Source organism: Labrus mixtus, chromosome 6 (assembly GCF_963584025.1).
Source record: "Labrus mixtus chromosome 6, fLabMix1.1, whole genome shotgun sequence".
NCBI lineage: Eukaryota > Metazoa > Chordata > Actinopteri > Labriformes > Labridae > Labrus > Labrus mixtus.
In genome coordinates, this window is record NC_083617.1 from 5,883,189 (window position 1) to 5,900,338 (window position 17,150).

The following is a 17,150-nucleotide window of genomic DNA, read 5'->3' on the forward strand; positions in this document are numbered from 1 at the left end:
TGTGGTGCTTTTAAAAAATGTTCATTAGAGTTAAATAACTTATTTTCTCATCCCACAATATATTTATATTACACCCTGGCTCTGATACTTTTCTTACCCTCTTTTAAATTATAATGTAAAAGTCTCCACTTAGTCACCTTGTTAAAAATGATGAGCATTAAGACACAGTCACAGGCCCTGTGAGAAATGGCCTCTCGCCTCAGACCAATGAATTAAACATGAAGGTAGATTAATGATGCAGTCTCAGCCGGCCTCCACAGGTGGTGCTGAAGGCTGCAGCAGACTCAGAGTCCTGCCTGTAATATCTCAAACAGTTGTTCAAATGCATCCGAAACCCCTAAAATAGACGGGAAGGGTCAGTGAGAAGTGGAAGACGGATACCTTCCCCCCCACACACAAACGACAACCAAACAAGGCGGGGGAAAAGCAGCGAGTTGACAAAGGACTTTGTTTTCATTTTGTGGAAATCATATTTTGGCAAAAAAGAAAATATATTTATTTTAAAACACTTTGGTCCTGAATTAAAAACGAGATGAAAACAGAAACAGCTGATAACTTCTCGATATGTTTTATGGATTACATTTTATCAGTTCATTAGTTGCTCAAACTGACATTTCAGTTAATGATCTTTTAATATTAACCCTCCCTACTGAATGTATTAAATCAGTACAGCACTTAAATTTCACTTAACATAAAACTTCAATTAAAAGCCCAACCTTATTTAAGGCCAAGTCCTTTTTACTAGTCAGTTGTTGCTGCACGTTTTAAGTTCAATTTTAATTAAGGACCCGATGAATTTACAGTTTATTAGTCTTTCCCATCTTTGCTTTACAAAATTTTGTTTCAAAATCATGTAAGGCCTGTCTCATATTGAAGCCTGTCCCAGATAAGGGTCATTTTATAAACTGAAGTAAATGAAAGCCTTGGTGGTTAATTAAAGTTTTACGGTAATCAAATAAATAGTTATGCATTAAAATTATCTGGTTATGGGGCGCACAGAGGCGCTGCTGGTCAACAGGCAAGGCAGGCAACTACTTGGGGGCCCCAGACCAGTAAGGGGCCCACAATCTTGAAACCACAGCAGAATGTGCAAATTTTGCAATGACTGTAGGAAACCTCCCTAAGGGGACCCCACCTGACAGCACTCACACTCATTGCCTTGCTTAGCGTTGCATGCATTATTGCTGTGAAAAGATTGTCAATGAAAGTCAACAAAGGAAAATGAAAGAGGAAGAAAGAGGAAGCAGAGTAAGCGTTGAGACAATGGCAGACATAGAGATAAATGCAGGTTGTAGGGTCCCCCAAATATGTCTTGCCCGGGGCCCCAACAGACTCTAGAATCGCCACTGGGGGGCGCACGCCCTGTGTGCAAAGGCTATGTTCCTCGAAGCGGGTGACCCGGGTTTGAGTCCGACCTGTGGCTTCTTTCCTGCATGCTGTTCCCCACTCTCTCTCTCCCTCTGGTTTCCGACTCTGTCCACTGTCCTGTTTCTCCAATGGAGGTATACAAAGCCCAAAAATAAACCGTAAAAAAACAAAGTATCTAGTTGTATCACTTAGAATTTCAGGGTTTAGTTCAGTTTAGTGTTACAAGAGTTTAGAGGAAACAAATCATGTTCATTGAAATAAACAGTTTTGTGTGTCAGAAGGAGGAATTTGCACATACTGTATATTGAAAAGCATTTTCCAACACTTTTCTAGAGATCCTCTAGAGGGAGCCAACCCCCATTAAATAACCTACCAAACACTGAAAAAGACAAAACAGACGGAAAGACAAAATCTAAGATTACGTTTGCTCATTTCATCGTCCATTTAATAGTGAAGAAAATTCACAGTTATAAAGAAAAACTAAACTAAATAAGTATTTAGACAAACAACACAGAGTAATCAAAGGAGAGAATAACAGGCCTTCTCCTGTCCTGAGTTAATGAATGAATGAGTGCACTTTCACCACATCCACACACAGTCGTTAGCAGGATCATATAAGAGGGTTTATCTGCGACCCAGCTGTTTCTTAAAGGCCTTCAAGGACTTTGCCATCATCGGAGCAACCCCTGCGTGAACAACAGGAACAATAAGATTACGATTATAAGACTCTTTATGTTAACATGATGACCATCTCGGTGTGCTTTAAACATCTTGGACCTCAGTTTGTGAGCTCACTTGTTTTTTTGCGAGGGTCTTGAGTATTTCCAGACCCGGAACTGGTGCTGCTGGGTCTGCTGGGCTCATCACAGCTCGTCCTCGGTCTGACGTCCTGAACCTTAACACTTATACAAGTGAAAAAATAACAGTAACAGTGTTACTCACATGACAAAAACAATGCATATGAAACGACAGAATCTTAAGGTCAGTAAATTAACAAAAATATACGTATATGTTTTTTCAATACCACGTTTTAAATCCTTAAAATCTCTGATTTCTTAATGAATGATAGAATCAAAAAGTATCGCAAAATGTTTAAAATCCCAATAATATCATATGGTGGGGCCTCTGGTGAGCCCCACTCCTTATTTTAACCCCAAGTAGCAGATAGCAGTGAGTGTCCATTCAAATTCAAAGGGCGTCAAAAATGGACGTTTCTTAAAGTCCATTTGGCGTCTCATAGAGGAGCAAAAGTTACGTTTGTGTCTCTTACAAACAGAGCGAGAGCAGAGGAGGTGACACGGTCTAAATTGAGCCAACATATTAGCAACATTTAAATAGTGAAATGCTGCGAACATATTCGTGCAACTTAAACAGAGTGCACGAGTTTGCTGGCATATTTTGAAATAAAAACCAAGAAATGATCTCAAACTGGGCGCTCAGGAGGACTTACATTTTTGTTCCTGTGGTATCCAAACAGGTGTTGCTAAAATGCGATTTTTACAAGCATTGTACTACAGTTTGAAATTCTGATACTGCGACTCTAGGGCTGGTGAGAAAAACATCCCATGTCATGATGACTGTTGACAACAAAAGGCCCAAAGGCTGTGCTAACCAGAGTCAAACCAGTTTATCCAGCACATTGCTCCAATTCCTGTGTTTGGCTAAGCTCGCCCAAAAAGCACGTCAGCCGCAGTTATCTCATGAGTGTCTGACAGATTATGACTCTGCGTATAGCTGCCCATGAGTGATGAGTTTGAAGGTAAGAGGAGCAGAGCAAGCACGAGGATTAAAGGTGAAAACACTCAATAAGGCCTTCATGTACCTGGATATATCATTGTTTTAAAGAAATGGGTCGATAACAGAAAACTATTTGTCTGTTTTTTAAATAAAGAGTCATGTTTTTACTTTTATTGAATTTCTATTTCAGAATAATATTCATGTCATCCCTACTGACAGTTCTGTTGTGTTTGAAACTATTCCATCAGGTAGTAAACACCTGTTGGCATCCTCAACAACAAATATAATTCATCAAACTCATTTTGTATTAAATGTATTATTGGGCGCCGACGGCCTAGCAGTTAGGTTGAGCCCCATGCACAGAGGATTTAGTCCTCCAAGGTAAATGGACTTGAGCTTGTACAGCGTTTTTCTAGTCTACTGACTACTCGAAGCGTTTTTTACACCGCAGGTCACACCTACACATTCACACACTGATGGTAGAGGCCGCTATATAAAGTGAACATCTGAAGTAACTAATCCCATTCATACACGGCACACAAAGCAGCGGGAGCAACTTGGGGTTAAGTGTCTTGCCCAAGGACGCATCAGACATGTGGCAGCAGGAGCTGGGGATCAAACCACTGACCTTCTGTTTAAGAGACGCCCGACTATACCATCTGAGGCAACTGTTGGCCCGGGTTCAAATCCGACCTTTTGCTCCTTCCCCTTAAATAATATGAACTGATTAACTGATTAAACACTGTGAAGTGTTAACCCTGTGCAGGTACCTCTGTATGTTGGTGATGCCGACACTCACCTGCTCTTGGGCGGCTGAGGCTGCTGAACTGCAGTTCCATGAATTTCCTGCTGAATTCGCACATCTCTCGGTGGCTTTGCCACAGTATGTATAAAAGCCATCTTCACCTGCCGGCCTAAAAAAAAAAACAGTGTACAGAATGTCATAAGAGTTAACATTATTATTTTCCTTCACTTCTATGTACACCAGTGGTTCTTCACTCGTCAAGCCTCAGGACCCATCACCAACTCCTGTGAAAAATCACAACACAAACGTCTGATATTATTAGACTAATCAGACGGTACAAAACTTTTGACAGAAGCAAGAAACAACAAACATGGCACACATTCGCGACCCACGGAAAATGGCTCCGCGACCCGCCTCTGGGTCCCGAACCACCAGTTGAGAACCACTGATGTGTACACCACATGTCCAATATTTCATTGACAATTTGATATCACATCAGTCCCTGTCTCTGATTTTGTGAACGGGATCTAAACAAAAAGACACATTTGACATTTCCCCAGTCATCTCTTTCTTTCTGTCTCTCCCTCTCTCCCACTTTCCAACCCAAACACGGTGAAGAGCAGATGGTTGTCCGTCATGTGTCTGGTTTTGCTCGAGGTTTCTGCCTCTTTAAAGAGGACATATTTAACATCCCCCTGTGGTGTAAATGAAACATCTGTGCTGTGCTTTGGTTAAATTATAACATGAATCAAGCACCAGAGGAGGTTTGTGACCCTGTATAAACCAGCTCTCTCAGAACGCTCCGTTTTGGTGTGTGTGTCTCTTTAAATGCAATTAGCCCCCCCCTGAGTTTTCCCGGTAGACATCACTCCTCTGTAGAGAGAATAAAAATGGCGGACCTGCTCAAAAGTTTTGCTATAGGCTGGGGGTGGAGTCCATGGGTGGAGATATCAGGGGAGGGGAGGGGATTTTTTTTTTTACCAGAATCCCACTGTGATGTCACAAGGACAGCAAATTTGAAACGGAGCATTTTTCTCTGTGTTGTAAGACTTATGCAGACCACAAACAAAGGACTGGATGGGTTTATTTCACATTTTGTGGGTCTGTGGACACTCAGGTTACCCAAATATATGCCCAAAAACACTGTACAAGTGGATTTTTTCTAAATATTTCCCCTTTAAGGAAGTGTTTCTTTGCCACTGTTAGTTCACTAAAAGTTGCTCAGTGCTGTGGCTCACGGTGGATTAATGTTGGGTCTTTGTAAATAACAGAACGAAGAGTGCATTCTAGACCGGTTGATTTTGCAAAGTGTGAATTAGTGCTATATAAAGATTGATTGATTGACGTCCAGTCTACACCTTTTGGTTTGGTTTGATGTGCAGAGACGATGCTTTTGGTCAGCCTCTGGAGTTTCCTCTCTCTTTCCGCAGACAGCCTGATGTACATCTCTTTCCAGGATTCATACTCCAGAAGTTTAGAGTCTTTAAAGTCCCTCTGACAATGTTTCCCCCACAGGTCATCCGTCTGCCCGACATAGATCTGCAGAAAACAAACAAAAGAAGTCCTTAGAGCAAATACACACCTAGAAGCTCGGACAAATTTACCAAAATTGGTAGAGCGGAACGGTAAATTTTGGCTGTTTGTCGAATGATTTCCAGCTGCTCTGGGGGAAACAGGTTTATCTTAAAAGTTGGCCAATCAGAATGAGTGTGTGTGTGTGTGCACTAAGTGTACTCATGTTCACAGTCTTACTGGGTTGCATTCTTCGATGCGTAGCAGCTGCTCAGGCGTACACCTCTCCAGCACGGGCTGCAGGATTTCAAACGGGACTCCTCCGGTTTCATACAGCACTGAAGAAGAGATTTATGCTCCTTAATAAGAATCAAAAAAACTCACAGCAAATTTAAAAAAAAAAAAACATTCTCTAGGCTTCACTCACAGTTGATATTATTCTGGAGAGTGCGGACACACTGCTGGTGCAGGCTCATCATGGTCGGGAGGAAGACGGTCTTGTTACCCGAGTACACCTGCATCTTCTTGTTTAGTCGTTGACCCGTGAAGACTGCATAGTCGTCGTCACAGAAATCAGGCTCCTTCTCCACTTGAAGACAAAACAAATGAGAGCGTCAAAAAGCATAAAAAAAAAAAAAAACATAGATTTTAAATTAAAGCTGCATTTTTTTTTCTTTCCTTTAGTACCTCTCCTCTCAAAGTACTCGTCACAGGAAGGTTTTTCATATTCAGGTAGGACAGCAGGTAAAGGAATGTTAATGAGATCCATGATAGAGTTTTTAAACTTCTAAAACACAACAGATTATGAGTCAGTTTTAATTCATCAATACCTGTACTGTATGAGCTACATTTTGAAGAGTATTACCAGGTATACCTGCTTTGGAGAATCAACATTGACTTCCTCTTCGAATTTCTTGGGCCTTTTCTTCACTGCAGATTTTTCCTTCCTCTTGCGAACGTTCACGTCATAGTTCAAGCAGGACTCAAAAGACATGGAGGGCTCCTCGGGGTCTTTCTCTTCGCCTCCTTGCTTCAGTTTGGCCTTCTTGTTTTTATGCGCCGCGTCTTCTGCTTCTCGTGTCGTGTGTTTCTCTTTGCTTTTTCTTTTCCTCTTTCTGTGTTTGTCCTCCGAATCCCTCGATATACCCTTGACGTCGGCAGGTTGTGAGGGTTTTGAGAAATTGTCCTCGGAGTCAAATGAAAAAGAGTCTTTTCTTCCTTTTGGAGACGGATCTGGTGTCTTACATTTCTTTTTTGCCTCTTTTTCTGACTCAAATCTTCCACTTTCAGAGCTTCTTTTACGTTTGTCCTTAGAATGAGACCTTGATTTGTGCCGAGTGTCCTCTGAGCTTTTGTTTGCTGACAAAGTGTCACCACCTCTTGATTTGCTGTCCCTCTGTTCAGTTTTCTTCTTCTTGGAAACCCCTGAATTGTCCATTTTATCCTCTTCAAATTCAACTTTCTCCTCGCAGACTTCATTCGGAGACATACTCTTGTTTTCCTTTTGACCTTTTTCTCGACTTTCACGTTGATCCTTTAGTGTTTTCTGTTCCTCGCATCGTTTCTCTGCATCAGCTTTCCTGTAACTCTTCTTACACACGTCCTCACCTGAAGAAGAATCGTGACTCTTGCTGTGCGACGTTAAGCGATTATTGTTTAAATCCTCCACCACTGAACTGTTGTTATTTTCACACTGGTGGTCGTCCGGTTTTTCTTTAGCAGACAAACTCTCTGACGCCTCACCAGCTTCTGTTTGGCTGCATTCAAACACGTAAACAGAACACTTGGCACAAACAAACACATCGTAGAGTTTATGATTTCATAAAACTAGAAAAAGGTTAAATTAAGTTCACCTTGTGGAGTCCTTTGGGACCAATCTCTTCCAGCCTCTAACCAGCGACTTTGCAATTTCTCCAGCTTGTTCGTGTCTGCGTAATGAGTTTACCGTTTTGCCAATACCAGTTTCCTAAATTATTTACAGACACGAGGTCAGAGCACCAAACGGAAAAATGTTGCATGCAAAATGTACCAACAATCAATCATGGTGAAAAAAGACTCACAGCAAGAATGTCTAATGTGATTTCCAAATCCTTGAGTTTCTGTAAAATCTTTACAACCTAAAAAAGAAAAAGAGAGAGAAAGAGACAACATGTTAATTTCAGTGTGGTTTAATACATGTTGAGGACAAACTTCAAAGTGAAGAAAACTCCACATGCCAAATATGGTCATCCTGGCTTTGGGACCCCAACAGTTGCTGATTGTGCATTCAAAGCAGAATCTATGTATGGGAACTACACACACCCACTTAGGCTGCTCCGTTTACTGCGCACTATAAATGGATAACACTACTGCTGTCTGTTAAAGCCACAATATACAACTCAATAAGTCTTTTCCTAAGTGCATTTGACTTACTGTTCAACTTTCGTGTATGTTAAGTGTTGCATGAAACTTAAAATCGGCCAGTTTACAACTTTATTCTATGCGTAAAAGTGGCTGAAGACACCCTGCAGACAAGCTTCCCCACCTCCACTGTTGATGGACAGCAGCCATAAGTTGAACAGCTGGAGGAGTCGCCAATTTTAGCAGCAAAGCAGCCTGTGGTAAAGTGCTGCAAAATGTGTGGCTACAAGCAGCAGAGCACATGTCAGTGACCGAGACAGCTCTCAATCAGCTCCTGTGCGAGCGCGATCAAAGGGAGCGGAACGGAAAAGACAAATAACCGCGAGGCCCCATGGAGATTAAATGAAATCCAGGGGGGGGAAGTAAACTGTTTTAAAGCCTAAGGTGCACCGGTGCCATGTGGTGTTTGTTAAACAAGTTGGCTACAATGTTTACTCTGAAGGAACAAATCCATGGATGAAAAATGGCTGAATGTGTTAAACCAATTAAAACACGTTTCTAAATCGCATGGATGTTTTTGGAGGAACTTATGGCCATATCGTTAAATCCTTTAAACCACAAAAAAAATGTAAAGAAACAGCGAAGTAAAGGTGTGCAGGTGTTTTCCCTCTTAAGTTACGGCGTGTTTCTTGTGCGCACTGATGTGAAAAGAAGAGTTGTATCTACCGTCGCAGACTCTGCAGGGTCTGAGAGCTGAAGTTTGAACCGCATGACTTTCTTCACCACATCAGAGCTGCTGGCCATCACGGTGACTCACGTGCAACCGTCCACGCACACCGGGCAGCGCGCGCCCATTGATGACACTATTATAATGGGCGGAACCCCGGGGGACATGACATGAGTTTATTATGCAGAGTGCGTAGATTAGTTTAATTATGTAAAGGAAATCAAGTCCATATGATATTTTTGAACATATTGTTGCTGAAATTCTGATGCTAAAGAACTAAAAATAGTTCTGACTACTCCCTTGGGCCCTCTTTACCTGCAGGTGACTCTTTGGGGCAACTAAAGAGAGATATTTCTAATGGTTTAATCAGAAACAACATTAGGTGTGCAGATTTAGAGATGACATCATGATCCTAAAAGCCTAAATCCTGCTCTGCTAGAATGAAGCCAAATAACTGTACAATCTCTAAAACCACAACTCTTATTGTACACACGCTCTTTATTTATTTATTTATTTATTTACATTGGATCCCCATTAGTTGTTACCACAGTAACAACTATTCTCCCTTGGGTCCATAAAAAAAAGAAAACAAGACAAAAAACAAGATCAATCAAATACACAAAAAACAAAAACATCTCAAACAAACCGAGGACAAATACAGTTCATAGTGTCATGAACACAGATGGTTAAAGCAGTAGTTTACTATAATAAGTATTGTGACTTTACTTTTAAGTCAATCAAATATCATTCACATACAAGATGTTTCATGAAGATCAAACTGATTTGTGTTCATTAATCACTTTTTAAAGCTCATCTTATTATTTATCTGGGTAGAGTTTAGTTTATTCCAGTTTCACGTCGCCCTATACATGACAGCTCTCTTTAAATCATTCTTAGGAGTAATGTGAAGCGCTCATAAAGGCTCGTCTTAGTCATAATTATTATGTCTATTATCTGTGTATGTAAGCTGGGAGTAAAGGTATATGTAGTTTTTCGACAGATATAAATGTTTCTTATAAACTGGACCAGGCTGCAAGTCTCTGTTGATGACATGTATACAAAGAATATAAGGCAGATATGTGCAGCTTTCAAGTTTTATAAACCAACAGTTTTCCAATGTGAGAGCCTTCTGTTTGATATTTTTAAGGTCTCATCCAAAAAAAAAGGAAAAAGTAAATACGATATTCCCTTGTTTTGTTTATTTCTTCAAAAATGTAACAATAGCATACAACGAAAAGTAATTCATTTTGGATGATTGCACTCTGTGGGTTGCCAGTTTTGCTCAGTATTGAGCAGGCGACCCATTTACAGAGTAATCGTCCTTGAGGCATGGTCGCAGGTTCGACTCCCCCTACCTTCCCCACATTTCCTATATCAGCTTTCCAATCAAATAAAGGAAAATAGGCCAAAACATGTAAAAAAAATAAAATAATCTAATGTACATCACTGAATGGAAATGTAAGTTATAAACAAAGGACAATTAAACTCTTCCCATGTTGAGGATGTAGCGTGAACACCCTCTGTATGTTGACATCAAACGATTTGGGGCTATCGTAGGACACTATGTGGGGGTGTCGGGGGGATGGGGGATGGGGGGTGTATATGGTCCCTGCCCCCTGCTGCATGCATTGCACAATACTTGATTGGCACTCACCCGCAGAGAGGAGGAGTTAGCTGCATGTCTCTTTCAGCGGGGGTGACTGCTGCTCTCTCTCTTCTGCTCCAGTAACTGGAGGCACAAGATCCTTGTTCACCAGCCTCAACTTCATTTATCAGGTAAGTGATGTTTTCTAATTGCATGTTTGATTGACATTTTAGCAGAAAAAAAATGGCAGTTTGATGGGTTTCATGGCTGAAACCTGAAGTTTGTCATTTTGGAAAGGATACTTCACATATTCCTTGAAAGCTTTGACTGCAAGAGGCAAATAAGTGTGTGAAGCTGGTGACTTTTTGGTAAAATGAGTTTTCAAACATATGGCCTTAAGTTTTCTAGTGCTGGGAGTAACTTATCTGAAAAGTGGGCTTTTATTAAACGTACACATCCTTTTGATTGGTTTAATTCCAGGTGTATTTAGGACAGACTTAAAACAGTTAAACTCGATTAAATAAAATGGGAAAAAAAAGAGAATCACGCCCTGATTTGAACTTAAACAATCAGAGGACATGAGGCCTGTTGCTCATGTCTCAAAGTCTATAAAAGGAACGTCATGGGAGAGGCGTCCAGCGATGCTATTCCTGGAGGTACTGGTGATAAAATGTGACAGATGCAAAGAGGGGGCATGTTGACGCACTCTCTGGCCACAGCATCACCTGGTAACACACATGGTTTCAAAGGTGTCGGTTTGCGGTTTTGCCAAAAAAAAAAAAAAAAATCCACTTACTTCAGATTGTACAAAACAAAACCTTTTTTGCCCTGAAATCCAACAAGTGAGTTTGGTGATTTGCATCACTGCAAAGTTTGCAAACAGTTCATAAACAAGAGGCAAGAGCAACAGGGCCCCCATGAAGAATTCAAACATAGACATTAAAAAAAACTTCAGTATTGTCAATGTGGCATGCTTTAAACTCCTCTGTATTTCCAAGAGCTTACTAGATCTGTAGTACATGACCCCATCTGCCTAGCTGATACAACGCAATCTTTATCCAAATGTTTATGATGGAGACAAATGGGACATATACACCAATTTATCATTTTTAGACTACAATTTACTTTTGGAACCAATGAAGCTGTGATGACTTGAATCACCTCGTTTCTACTGCCATGAGAAGTTGTTTGAAGCTGATGAGAAAAGTATAAAAAGTCAGTCAAATCAGTGCTAATATTGAGATTAACATAAACAAGTGTCTTTTTAATCAGTGGCATATAATCGATAATAAAAGGCACATGTTATTATGGAAAGGCAAGTGTATTTATGCAACATATTTCAGCAGAACGGGAATTCAAAGTGCATTTTTTATCAGGGTTGTAATACTTTTTTTTTCTTTGTTTCTTCAGAAGGTTTGGGCTGTGTACCGCTGCTACAGCCATGGCACCCAAAAAGAGCAAGACGACCAAGAAGAGCAAAGGAGACATAAATGAGATGACCATCTTGGTGGAGGACAGCCCCATCAACAAGATCAATGGGTTAAACACTCTGCTGGAGGGAGGAAACGGCTTCAGCTGCATCTCGACCGAAGTCAACGATTCCGTGTACGCCCCGAACCTGCTGGAGGGTTTGAGCAACATGAGGCAGGAGAGCTTCCTCTGTGATCTGACCGTCTCCACCAAGTCAAAGTCATTCGACGTCCACAAGGTCGTCATGGCCTCCTGCAGCGAGTACGTCCGGAACATCTTGAAGAAGGATTCGTCCCTCCAGAAGGTTGAGCTGAACGACCTGTCGCCGGTCGGCCTCGCCACTGCGATCACGTACGCTTACTCCGGAAAGCTGACCCTGTCCCTGTACAGCATCGGGAGCACGATCGCCGCCGCCATACTGCTGCAAATAGGCACTTTGGTGAAGATGTGCAGCGACTTCCTCATGCAGGAGCTCAGTGTGGAGAACTGCATGTACGTGGCCAACATCGCTGACGCCTACGACCTAAAAGAAACCAAGGAGGCGGCGCAGAAGTTCATGCGCGAGAACTTCATCGAGTTTTCCGAGATGGAGCAGTTCCTGAAGCTCACCTACGAGCAGATCAGCGACTTCCTCTCCGATGACTCCCTGCAGCTTCCCTCCGAGATCACGGCCTTCCAGATCGCCATGAAGTGGTTGGACTTCGACGAGAAGAGGTTGAAGTACGCGGCGGACCTCCTGACCCACATCCGCTTCGGCACCATCTCCGCCCAAGACCTGGTGAACCACGTCCAGAGCGTGCCCAGGATGATGCAGGACGCGGAGTGCCACCGTCTCCTCGTCGACGCCATGAATTACCACCTGCTGCCGTTCCAGCAGAACATCCTCCAGTCACGGAGAACGAAGGTACGCGGCGGCCTGAGGGTGGTTCTCACAGTTGGCGGACGCCCGGCCTTGACGGAGAAATCTCTCAGCAAAGATGTGCTCTACAGAGATTCAGATAATGTGTGGAATAAGTTGACGGAAATGCCCGCAAAGAGCTTCAATCAGTGCGTTGCAGTCTTGGATGGCTTCCTTTACGTAGCAGGTGGTGAGGACCAGAATGATGCAAGAAACCAGGCCAAGCATGCTGTCAGCAACTTCTGCAGGTAAGAACCATTCTCACCCTTTTTTTTTTATTTATTTTTTTAACAAATGTGTTGTAGAAGCTGCTGTAGAATTTAAAAAATAACCTCCAATCTCTCTCCCTTTAGATACGACCCAAGATTCAACACTTGGAACCACTTGAGCAACATGATCCAGAGGCGTACCCACTTCAGTCTCAACACCTTCAATGGTCTCTTGTTCGCCATCGGAGGGCGGAATGGAGATGGTGTTCAGGCCTCGGTGGAGTGCTACGTGCCCTCGTCCAACCAGTGGCAGATGAAGGCGCCCATGGAGGTGCCCCGCTGCTGCCACGGAAGCTCCCTCGTAGACGGCAAGATCCTTGTGTCAGGAGGTTACATCAACAACGCCTACTCCAGAGCCGTGTGCTCATACGACCCGTCGACCGACTCCTGGCAGGACAAGAGCAGCCTGAGCACACCTCGAGGCTGGCACTGCGCCGCCACGCTGGGCGACCGCGCCTACGTCTTCGGCGGCAGTCAGCTGGGAGGTCGCGGGGAGAGGGTGGATGTCCTCGCCGTCGAGTCTTACAACCCTCAAAACGGGCAGTGGAGCTACTGTACGCCTCTTCTCACAGGTGTGAGCACAGCAGGTATTTCCACTCTAAACAACAAGGTGTATCTCCTCGGGGGCTGGAACGAGGGCGAGAAGAAGTACAAGAAATGCATTCAGGTTTACAACCCTGACCTCAACGAATGGACTGAGGACGACGAGCTGCCAGAAGCTACAGTCGGCATTTCATGCTGTGTGGTCACCATCCCCACGCGGAAAACACGAGAGTCCAGAGCCAGTTCAGCATCTTCTGCACCAGTCAGTATATAAAGCATAAGGTGAAAGTAGTGGTGTAGTTTACATATCTAAAGGTCTCCAGCTATTCTGTGGCAAAAATCTTTATTCCAGACTCTGTAAGTTGTCCCTTTTTTTTAAATAAAATGCAACTTTCTTTGGATAACAAAACTGAATAAAATGCTAGGATTTCATAATTTTTAGACTGAAATTTCTTTTGGGGGCCAATCATACCACGTCTTTCAACATGTGCAAGCGCTCGGCAATGGCTGAAATGACTCACATTAAGTAAATCACTAATTTGCAGCATTTCTGAACATGCTACACTTTTGTCTTAATATAAGTCGTTTCAGCCGTTGTCAAAAGCTTGCACCTGTCGGCCACCGTACAGTCAGTGGTGTTGACTTCAATCAACCTTTTTTATACAGCAAATACAATGTTATTTACAACCCAATAATTACAAATATAAAGGCAAACAATGCCGCTATCAAGGTTAATCTGCAACTGTATTTTTTTTACAAAGTGGATGAATTTAATAGAAGACAGAATTTAAATACACAGTTGTTAATATTGAAGGTTTTTGTGACAGTCTTGTTAATGGTGACTGTAGTTACTGTGATTTTCAAATACTTGACCAGAGTAATAAACGGGGGAATAAACTGGAGCTGGATAAAGTGTTGGCATCACCTGCCAGGTGTGGGTGTGGATCATGATTAGAGTTCAAAACACAGGAAACACAGTGTATCATGGACAGTACACTCAGCTGTGTTGTGTGATCGCTGTAAACACTATCGGGAATTCTGTTGGGAAAATGTTGGGATGATGTTGAAGGTTGAACGGGTTTGGATGTGATGGATATAAACTATTTTGTAAAAAAGAAAAAGAAAAATATAACTTATGGGAATGATGTATTTAGCCTGAGCTTTCCTGGAGATCTGTGTATGAATTCCCTGAATGCTCATGTCTTTTGATTCTTTTTGTTTTTTTGTTTTTAAATTAAAGAAATGAAGTGTAAGCTACTCTGCGCCATGGTTCTTTATTTTAAATCATTTCATCTGAAAGGGGGTAAACATATAATTACTAGGTACATGTTAGTTTTTGACCTCGATCATCAAACTCTCATGAGTTTGGAGGAAGGACTTTTTGAGATCATTTATTTCCTTTGAGATTTGCACGCCTGACCTCCTGTCTTTTCTTGCTGATTTCAAAGGTCATAAATCATGTTTATGTGAATCCAAGAGACTCTTAAAAATCGTGTATATTTCACATATCTCCCCACATTTTTTCGGTACATTTTCCTAAATATTTGTGGATAGCTGGCTGGTGTTTTTGTACACAACTAAATTGGACTCACCCTGAATTTCATTGACCCCAAGGGAGATTCATGCTACTAATATAGCTTTAAAGTCTGCCTGTAATCTAGCGTAAAGAGAATACAACAGCAAAAGAGAGAGCAGAGCTGAGCTGGCGATTAGTTCTGTCAACATACTTTGCATAGTGTGTGCAAGGAAACAGGGCTTCAGTAATATGAGCTAAATGAGTGCATGAAAGAGCTTTTCACTATTACTGAAAGCATCATTGAGGTATCCTTTCTATTCACTACCAGTTTTATTTGCTTTCTAACAAGCAGCTATCAAGGTAATTCTGTCAGCCAATCACGTGCTTGTAAATTTTAGAGAAACAGAGCTGTAACTAACCCTAACAGTGAAGTTATTAAAGAAATAGTTTCAGGATCTGAAAACCTATTTTTTTTATACGTTTTCCCCATTTGATTTGATCGGTAGATTTTGAGTTTTGACCTTTCACTTCATAGGTTTTGTTTTGTTTTGTTTTTGTCTCCATGGATCTGAAGTAGGCGGGCTCAAAGGGGAAAAAAAAAGGGAAGGTCAAATACTTCCTAGCACGTGCACCGGTGGACCACATGTGTCCTCTCGTGTGTGGTTTACTGCATTAGGCTTTTATTATTATCTTAACATACAAAACAAGAGAAAAGGAACACTTGAATCAACAATAATCAATACAATGTTAAAATGAAGCGTCCTTCTGTTTAAAACAACTTCTGAGGCAGTTTAGGATTTCTGGGGTTTAAACTTAACTTGCTGGTTGTGGGAAGCTATAAGCTGGGTGTATTTGTCGTGCATATCACTAGTGCAGGGCAATTGCAACACCGCTTTGGAGTTGAGGTGGGAAAGGACACAAAAACTATACTTTTGTGGAGCCTTAGGGGTGCACAAAAAAGGTGCATAAATCACTGGAAATTATCAAAAACTTGGAATGTTTTTCAATCTTCCTACATATCTAAATAGTTTAATTGTTCTAATCTAAAATCAGTATTGTAGTGGCCTTTAAAAAACAGCAGTCAGGCTCCTGTACACCCTGAAAATATGTTTGAATACCATTAAAATATTTAAAAAAGTGTTTCCTTCCCAATTGATCTTTGGTCTTACTTTACTGAGCTGTATAAACACGTTAGCTTTGGTGGATTCTTTGGAAATGTCCCCTTCTTTAATCATAATGCATTAATGTCAGCGGTTTCATAACGTCTGTGAACCAAAAAGTTGAAGTGACATCTAACAAAATAACTCCCATACGTGTGAAAGAAACTTGTCAAAAGAGATCAATCAAACTTCTCTTTTGTCTCTGTTGAATCACATCCTTTCTTCAGGGCAGATGTCAATAAAGTTTAATGACCTATAAGCCACACACACACACACACACAGAAACACACACGCCCCAGAAAAAAGAAAATAAAACACAAATGCTGTGTCATCATTACGTTCATCTTTTGTATACTATGTAGGGTTTAACTTACTATATATATTATATATATATTATACTCCTGATATGCCGGTCCTTCCCACACCGAAGTTGTAACCATGACTCATCCGTTATCGTAGCTTGGATTAAAAAGACAAAGAACTCTGAAACAAGACAATACAGGTCCCTACTCTTTTTTTTACGCACTGATATTTTACCCAATTGAGTGTAAGCCTTGGGACCACAAGTAGATCATAAGTATTCATCATTTTATAACGTTTTTTCAGCATTATTTGCGTATATCAAACTTTATTTTTCATGTCTGATCCCTCTGATTACCTGAAAAAAGGAAATCATTAAGGGAACAAGTATTTGGTTGCTACCTCTTACATTTGAGTGGGCTACCCTGTGCCTCTTTCAAGTTCTTTTCAATTACTGCTTTGTGGACACTGGCTCGCCCGGGGTTATGCAGATGTAATTTAAAAGGGAAACTTAAAGATTAAATGAAAAAAGAACATTTTTATTTTGCACTGCACTTCCCAAGATAACTCAGCCATTATTAAAACTGGTAGAAGAAATAAGATAAACTTTAAAATAATGGGAATTTGAAAAGTGGGAATGGATATTTTAGCTACTAGATAAAGCTGATTTTAATAAGTGTAATGCTTATCTTTGCTTGAAAGGTGACTTTAGAAATAAAAACCATTTTCAAACCAAACATCTTTCACTATGGAACTGGAAAGCATTGCTGTGATGACTTGGCCTTGTAATTGCTGTTTTTCTAGCACTTAAATATTTATAAAATATTTATAAAAAAAATAAAATAGAAAACACAAATGCTGTGTCATCATTACGTTCATCTTTTGTATACTACGTAGGGTTTAACTTCTCCTGATATGCCGGTCCTTCCCACACTGAAGTTGTAACCATGACTCATCCGTTATCGTAGCTTGGATTAAAA

General features: G+C 41.2%; 2 protein-coding genes across 3 annotated transcripts; one reads left to right on the forward strand and one right to left on the reverse strand.

Annotated features, from left to right (window-relative positions):
- Positions 1-1,788: 1,788 nt before the first annotated feature.
- eloal (elongin A, like) lies at positions 1,789-8,563 on the reverse strand. Its single transcript, XM_061039625.1, has 11 exons — positions 8,429-8,563; positions 7,423-7,479; positions 7,216-7,328; positions 6,237-7,119; positions 6,050-6,149; positions 5,790-5,951; positions 5,603-5,700; positions 5,209-5,389; positions 3,905-4,019; positions 2,164-2,270; positions 1,789-2,054 (listed from the first exon to the last, which is right to left on the reverse strand). Exons 1-11 carry the CDS (start codon positions 8,504-8,506, stop codon positions 1,993-1,995), a joined length of 1,956 nt encoding a protein of 651 aa, XP_060895608.1. The 5' UTR covers positions 8,507-8,563; the 3' UTR covers positions 1,789-1,992.
- A 1,509-nt stretch (positions 8,564-10,072) lies between these two features.
- klhl31 (kelch-like family member 31) lies at positions 10,073-14,451 on the forward strand. Of its 2 annotated transcripts, none has more exons than XM_061039627.1 (3): positions 10,073-10,205; positions 11,425-12,630; positions 12,736-14,451. In XM_061039627.1, exons 2-3 carry the CDS (start codon positions 11,456-11,458, stop codon positions 13,466-13,468), a joined length of 1,908 nt encoding a protein of 635 aa, XP_060895610.1. In that variant the 5' UTR covers positions 10,073-10,205; positions 11,425-11,455; the 3' UTR covers positions 13,469-14,451. The 2 variants fall into 2 exon arrangements, with proteins under 2 accessions (XP_060895610.1, XP_060895609.1); XM_061039626.1 differs by having other exon boundaries at positions 10,105-10,205; positions 11,428-12,630.
- The last annotated feature ends 2,699 nt before the right edge of the window (positions 14,452-17,150 follow it).